General features: G+C 34.5%; 1 protein-coding gene and 1 pseudogene across 1 annotated transcript; one reads left to right on the plus strand and one right to left on the minus strand.

The window, feature by feature from the left end:
* Nucleotides 1–365: 365 nt before the first annotated feature.
* Nucleotides 366–2,368, minus strand: LOC110708313. Its single transcript, XM_021886449.1, has 2 exons — nt 2,109–2,368; nt 366–1,772 (listed from the first exon to the last, which is right to left on the minus strand). Coding segments are annotated over exons 1-2 (456 nt in total). The 5' UTR covers nt 2,111–2,368; the 3' UTR covers nt 366–1,318.
* A 133-nt stretch (nt 2,369–2,501) lies between these two features.
* Nucleotides 2,502–7,137, plus strand: LOC110719182 (annotated as a pseudogene).
* Nucleotides 7,138–8,300: the final 1,163 nt, after the last annotated feature.

An 8,300-nucleotide genomic window follows, 5' to 3' on the forward strand; every position in this document is an offset into this window, starting at 1 on the left:
AAGTGTAGCAATATTAAATTGATGAATCGAGCAGATGTTAATTTGATATTAAAGGCCATTTTTAATAAGAACTTAGATCTAGTAAATTGCGAAAGCCTGTTAGATCTATGATGATTAATAAATTGCGAGAGCCTGTTAATCGTGTTATTAATGCAATGTTAATGATTGATTACTATGTTTTACCCTGGAGTATTATTTATTGATGAACCTATAACCTAGATCCTTTCATATATTATTTTCTCTCTATTCTCAATCTTAGTAGTTTAGTTACTTATTCGAATATAAATATTGGTTACTAGATAATTTAGATTATATTAATTAATTAGGAGTAAAAAGACTTGTTTCCCTGTGGAGATCGACCCTACTTCCCTGTCTACTTTAGTTAGAGGACTTAGGAATTATTTTTGATTAGGGGATACGACTTTACCCTGCCAATCTCCAGCTGTCAGCTCTGTCCACAGTCACTGCAAAGTCTTCTTGAATGCAGAAATCTCTAAACACTTCAAGAAATTGAGCCTTGTTCTCAAAAATCAACCAAGGCTCTAGAACTATAGAACCAAACTCTACTTCTGCCCAGATTTTCCCATTTTTATACAACTTATCCAACTTGTGACTCCCATCTAAATAATTTTCAAACCTTTTCTCTCTCAACTCTAGCTCATCATCTAACACATTATCCTCCTCTTCTTCAATGAATTCTAGGTCACTCACATTCTCATCATCTTCATCAGCATCAAAAAATACATAATCATTATCCTCACTATCATCACACCCTGACTCACTCACCTGCACATCTCTGTCCACAATCTCCCTTCTCACTCTCTCAACTCCCTTACCTCTCCCTATTACACTGGATTTACTTTTGGGTACCCTCCAGTTGGAAGGCCTCACTCTTGGTTTATTTTCTTAGGTTGAGAAGATGAGCTTGCATGTGTTTTGGTTGGTGGAGGTGGAGGTGGTGGTGGTGGTGTTGGTTCCTGCCTAGTTGGACATGGTGGTGTTTCCTGCCTTGGTGGAGATGGTGGTGTTGGTCTTGGGGAGGGTGGTGTTGGTTGTATTGGGGAGGGTGGTGTTGGTGTTGTTTTTCTTGGAGAGGGTGGTGCTACTGCTTGTTTTGCCCCCTTCTTTGGTGTTGCTTTCTTTTTTTTGGGTGTCATTTTCTTTCTCCAACCAGTTGTAGGTGATGCAGTGTGAGAGGGTGGTGGTTTATGTTCAGGCTGTGAGGGTTGAGGTTGAGAGCTTCCTGGGAAACACTCATCAGCTTCAGTAGTGTTAAACACTCTCACATACTCCACCCCCAAGTCCTCTGCACTAACTACTAGCACCTCAACAACAGTAAATTGATGCTGCTCCACAACTCCTTCTCAGCTTGCACTCTTTCAGCCTCCCTCTCATTCTTTTCAATTTCCCTCTTCACTTTTTCAGCCTCTTCCTTCAACCTTCTCTGCCACCCCTTTTCAGCAGCCTGGAATACAATCCCTGGCTCCTTAGTTTCCTCAACCCATATCTCAATAGTGTCCTTACTCTGGTTCCATTCCCACATTTTTAACATATAAACATCATCCTTAAGCTCCAACCTCCTATTTGTCCTAGGCTTATTGACAAACAAAGCAAAGAATTTTGGTAGAAACACATTCTGTTTCACTGAGCACTCAAACATATCTTCATATAACCCCATTAAGTGACACTTATCAGTATCTTCAACAAGAACATCAAAATCCTGAGAATTATCATCCTTCTTACCATGTACTAACAACCATACTCCACTCATCCTATATACAATATCAAATTAAATCACCAATTACATTCCACACAAATGTAAAATAAGTAAAACAAAAAAAAAAAACAAAACAACAACAACAAAATAATTTCTTTAAGTTTTGATCAAATACCCTAACCCTAGATCATCAAAATTACTTAAATCAACCAAAAACAATTACAAAAGTCCAACAAGAATTACCAAAGTAATCATATCACTAAATGCAACAAAATTTCAACATAAACACAACTCATTCCCAAATCCATTCAAACCCTAGATTTCGTGCAAAATTCTGACAAAAAATCGCAACTTTATACTTCGAAATTAAAAACGAAGGAAGAGAAATTACATTACTTGCTGTTTCACAAGCCCACCCTTTGTATTTTGCCAAGTATGCTTTCACCAACCCAAAACGTTTAACAGACCCTCAAGAATCCACCTTTTTTTCCCAATCAAAACATCAATTTTATCCCGTGCTCCCACTCTTCTCAAATGCAAACCATGCAAGTCTTTCTATGACAGAATTCAATGGAGAATTTCAAGGGAAAACGTGCGAAGAACAGGAGAGTGCTAGAGAGAGAGAGATGATGCAAAAGATAAGTTATGAAGATTTTGGTCTTCATTAGTAAGTCAAGAAGAAAATGGCTCTCAACATTAATTAAGGGCATAATGGTAAAAACACACAAACGGGGAGTTAACGTTAGTTAGGTAAAAGGGCATTTAATGCATTGTACAATAACTGATGGGTATTTGGTGCATTTGAAAGTTTTGATGGGTAATTGTTGAATAAAAAAATTACTCAGGGACATTTGATGAAATTTCATTAAAATGGAGTTACTCTACCTTTAGGCTCCATTATTTGGAATTCCATCATCTCCTTTGCTCTTTCTCTCCTCCTTCCCTTCCTACTCCTCATCCATCGGGCATTAGCTTCTGATGACGACGACATCATTTTTTTACGAAGGAGTTGTTTGGCACGAACGGCGCTGTCCTGTCCACCACTCTTTTAAATACAACGTTCGTTATGCACTAATTCACCTTGATGTCTCGCCTCTTTCGCCGTCTTCTAACCATTTATCGGCTTGCGAGGCTCAAAACATTGACGGGACTACAGGCCCCGTGTATGTTTAAACTACTCAAGTCACTCATTTCTTCTCATTTGCATTTTATATTTGTTGCCAATATGTTTATTTACCTTTTTGTCATTGTGATTTTCTAGTACTAATTTGACACTAACTTAACTTTGATGAAAGTATTAGACTATGTAAACGGATAAATTAATTGAAATTTTTTTACCACCTAAAAAAGTCATAAGTTGTTGTGATTTAAATTTTATTGCTTTTTCGTTCGTTTATATAGTCTAATCATTACCTGAAATCGCGTGATGTGTTGCAAAAAGGTAAAAAAAAAATGAAAAAAAGAGGAAGTAGTTTGGCATTTCATTTTATGTAAAGTCAGTTGTGCTTGGAAGCTTGGATGATAAACTTGTCAATGTTTCAACAATTTTCTTCCATAACATTAATTTAGAAAATTTCAAAAATTTAGGCCTAATTATGCACACATTCTGAAATACAGTGCCTTTATTTTGCATATTTCTTTAACAATACCGTCTAGTGTGGGATATGAACAAAATTCATTGAGTTTATACTACTGATATGACCAAGAAAACTCTTCTACTAATTTGAAGAAGTGTATTGCTGAGGTAATACATCAATCTCAAATACAGCTGTTTTATTTTTCTTTTATTAGATGATTACTGAGATTAAATCACCTTTCAAATTCTTTATGCATTACTCTTTTGATTCTTTCAATATAGTTTATCAGGTTTCAATTTTATTGTGATATTGATACATTTGTTTTTCGTCTAGGTAACTAATACACCTTGGGGAGAAAGAGTAAAATTTGTTTTTAATCCAAGCTCGGACGTGGTTGCAAAAGCATTACATGTTAGCCCTTTCATGGTATGACATTGCACATTGGTAAACTAATAGGCTCACCATTCCGCCCCCCCAATTCATAAATGTGCAAAGCATCATTCATTTTATTTGCCAAGACTCAAGAGATATGCACATGTTTCTATGATACTTAGATCGAGGTCCTTGCATTTAGACATACAAGAACTATCATACTCTATTACAATCAAAATATAGTAGGATTAGTCCGCAAAAGTTATATGCTAGTTACCTTCCTACCAATCTCCAATGCGGGACAATAATCTTTCGCACAAACATGAGAAATTCCTTATAGTAGTGAGAGTATAAGTTGAAGCACCATCTGTTAGGGTCCCCAAGTGTTTAGAAAACTATAGCCTTAAATGTAGCATTGTAGCCCATATAGGGTGGAGGAATAAACTATTCCTTGACTTTTCGAAAATAAAGATTTGCAGGCATTTGGCCTAACCATATTTTTTCCTAACCTCTTTCAGATTTCTGCTGTTCATTGTGAGTCACCTTCTTGGAACCACTTTTTCTAAATAAACCCTGAGATAAATATTAGAGGAGGTTACTGCTTACTGATATCTTGATTTATTCATTTCTTACAATTGAATGCACTATTGTGTTGTATCCTTATAGGTGAGACTATTGGATTTTACATGAATTTCTTAAAGATAATACGTTATGTTCTGTATAATATATGGAATGTGCTTGTTACAAATTAATAATTGCTGTATAATTTGATTACTATTCTTTGTATAATAAACCCTTGGATGAGTTTGTCTGTTAATGCATGAGAAAAGGTTTTGTGGGAGATGGGTTAATTTCTCAATGATATGCTATATGAGTAGACCTTTTACTCAACAGTTTGTTCTTGATGATGTGCATTGGCAGAGCTATATCTCTGGACTGGTAGGACTAATTTCTCCTGAACTTACTTTTTTTTTAACGATCTCCTGAACTTAATAAACTCAATGGAGCTCTTATATTTAATGTTTGAAACTAAAATTTATGATTGGCTATTTGTTTTATTTTTATGTGTCTCATTCATATGCAGCAATACACCGTAGTATTTGTCTGAAGAGAAGAATCAATTATAAATCAGTATCATGATACTTGAAATAATTTGTTGCTGTTGCATTATCCTGAGTTCCGTAAGGAATGCATAAGTTTTAGCTGCTGTATCTTAGCATTGTAGATGATTTTGTTATTTTTATGCTGATGGTGACTTACTTACCAAATAGTAAAATGTAGCTATTCTACTTGACTTCTTTAAAGATATACCTTTGACTATTTGGTGTCATCAGCTGGATTCCACATACTAGAACTGATTGCAAAATAAATGACTTGTAAAAAATCATGCAGGACATGCAAGGGAGTTGGAAAATCAAGGCAATAGCACCTGGAAATGATTGGTCAGTTGTTATCTCTGTTCAGCACCCTGTTCTTGGTGAACATTACTGTGCTATATTAAGAGCGCAAAGAGTGAGCTCCTCCAAGGTAGTTGATCAATTGTTCTTCTTCTGGTTGATGCCGCACAAAGTTGCAGTTTGGATATATTGGCATGTAAGTGATACCGAATTGAAATCAATGCATGTATAAAGTTTTTAATAATGAAACATAATTTGTAGCTTCGTGAGAAGCTAAAAACTTTGCATCATATAAATGACTCTTCTTAACCTCTTCACACCATTTAAGGAGACTACTCAACCTCCAAGAGTGAGTGTACAATCTGGTAGATATTTATCAGGAAAATCACCATTAACTATGATCTACATCTCCAGTATTCAAGAAATGCCAAATCATCATGATCTTCTTGATATGTCTGGACTTTCTTTATGCCTTTCCATTGATTAATTTCAAGTTATAGTAGCATCCTATGAATCTTGTGACGTAGGAAACATTTAACTGTGCATGCAACAATACATAAGTGCACTATGCTGTTAGAAACATATGGAGTGACTCTCAATTCCTCTCTCCTTCTTGGTTGTAAAACTTTGTATATCTTGTCCTCTTTATCCATCAGAACATCAAACCCCTTTCATCTTTGACATAATCAATCTTTTGAGGACCTCATCAAGATTATCTTCGTAAAAGAGTACCCCATAACTTCTGTGTTTGTCAAGAGTTTGATTTCAGAAAACAACTTACATCTCAAAGAATCTTTCTTTCATAATTGATCTTAGAAATCCTAAGTTTTATCTATCACCCCTTTTTATAGGAAGCAAGCTTAATATCATTGAGATACAATATCTAGTGAATAAACTTGCCTCCAAATGACCTTAGCATATTAACACTGGCCTACCCAACCATGTACATGCATATGCGGTACATAATTTATCTAGCCCCTGGCCAGTCAACACTATTAAGGGAAGATGATAATCTGAATGAAGGAAACCTCCTCATTACTTTTAGAGTGAGGTGAAGACCTTATTATACTGCTTCTTAATTTTTCCTTATCTTCTAGACCTTCCAGTTTCCATAATCTTTGAACTTAATTAATTAATAAAGTTATTTACTATAAAGCAGAAAGCTTTACTTAAGGTGTCCTTACATTTCGTGATTCTGATGGTAAACTTAAGAAAAAAGGCCGCTGCAGGAACTTCCTTTTCTGAGGTAGTTTTTCCAAATATATTATGGCTTTAAAACCATAAGAGTTTTATAAACCAAAAAATAGAAATATTTTAGTGATTAGAGATTAAGGAGATCGATCACAAATCTAAGATACTGTAGAGAGGACTAGAAAATAACAAAGGACTAAATGAGACAATATAGTTTCATATCCTAAGTTATGTACTACAAGTAAAATTTTGTGTTTAAACTGCTTTTGAAATGTTAAAAATTCAAAGCATATATTTCTAATGTTTCATAGTTTACGCATTTTCTCTTTCAAGATGTGTCCAATTGTTTTATGCCATATATTACTCAAGTATTCCGTTTGTGGTACTGTGATATAAGTGGTAATGTATGTCACATTGTAACGGATCCACATTATCAGAAGTCCATGTAGGATTGTTCTTTTACTGGCAGGATCAATTGATCAAATGTAGTAATTTAACCTTTGAGATAGATTTGCAGATTCAAATTACACATATCTGGCACTTTTTAGTTCTATTCTTGTTCCAGCTTACACGTATCTGTTTTAAATCATTCTTTTGATGAAATATGATCATATTGTTGATTTTTAAAGTTTTTAAGTCTCTTACATTGGCCATCTGCTTTAAAATATCTTAAATGAACATTCAGGTAAAATAAAAATAGCATTAATCAGGAGCAAAATGCTAAAGTGTGTATGATCTAACAAGTATATGTTTTTCTTTTACTTTCTTCATGTGATAGGCTCTTAAGCTTTGGTGGAAAAGTGTTTCATTCGTCCAATATCCTAGGTATAATAATCCAGCTTATAGAGAGGAAGCTGTATCACGTGACAAGCAGTTAAATTGAAGCAAGGCAGGGGACTTTGAAACAAGTTTGTGCCCCAAAGAAGACAGAAATGTAATAGATCACCAATTTAGTTGGACTAATCCAAAACGGCCTTGGTCATAACTGATACAAGGTACCACATTCTATTTTTACTATATCATTTACGTAGCTTAGAAGTTGAGTAGCTCTAAATAGGAGATGTAATTTATAATAATAATTCACATTCTATTTTAATCTTGTGCTGCAATCATGTATATAGGTGGGAAGGATAAGAAACTAAACTCAACCCAGTTTAGCCGAGGTGGAGGAGAGTGGAAGTGTGAAATTTAATGTTATGCTGCGGTTGAAAAGGATATTGGAGATGAATCTAGATCGTTGAAGACATTGTTCGGACACTATTGGTTAGCATATCAAACACAAGAAACTTGATGAAATGCATGTAATGAGGTATGAGCAAAAGTTGTAAGTTTTCATGTACATGGTAACTTTTGCTTGTAATTCTTAACATACTCTTTGGTCAGGTTTATTATATAATTCACATGTATGCTCTTTGATTATACATCAACGCCTTATAATAACCTATGATCATCCAGATTTAATTCAAAAAAAAAAAAGCAAGTAGGGTGCAGGGTTATTTGAAGGGCAGTGTGGAGAATGGAGGATGAATTTTACCGAGTGGATTTGAAGAACAGGGAAAGGGTTAATATCAATGATAAATTCAGTAGTTCATATCCAGCACAACTATTTCTAAGCCGCAATTGTAAACCTAAAGTTGTGTTTCTAGCAATGTAATATTTGTGCTTAATATATACTTAGTAAATCCTTACAAATCTACAGCAGAAGCATAAAGGTTAAGGGCTTCTATTAGGAACAAAATTCTAGACAGATAATTACAAAGTAATATACTATAATTATGATTATGCAGAGTTTTTACTTAGAATTGGTAGCTATGCAAAATAGTTTTAGTTGGATTTATCATCTGTAGCAGTTCCAAACATTGTTTATTGATACCGGGTCTGAATGTTGTCGAAATCTGTAGGATCATCTTAAAAAGCACTTTTTTTTAGTCATGTCTGTTTTTTTGCTTAGTTTAACTATGAATTGAACTTAGAGCTATTAAACTTTGAGATGGATACAAGTTTGAAAAGTAATAATGCATATCATGCCTTGAATATAAATTGCTT

This window comes from Chenopodium quinoa, unplaced genomic scaffold (genome assembly GCF_001683475.1).
Source record: "Chenopodium quinoa cultivar QQ74 unplaced genomic scaffold, ASM168347v1, whole genome shotgun sequence".
NCBI lineage: Eukaryota > Viridiplantae > Streptophyta > Magnoliopsida > Caryophyllales > Amaranthaceae > Chenopodium > Chenopodium quinoa.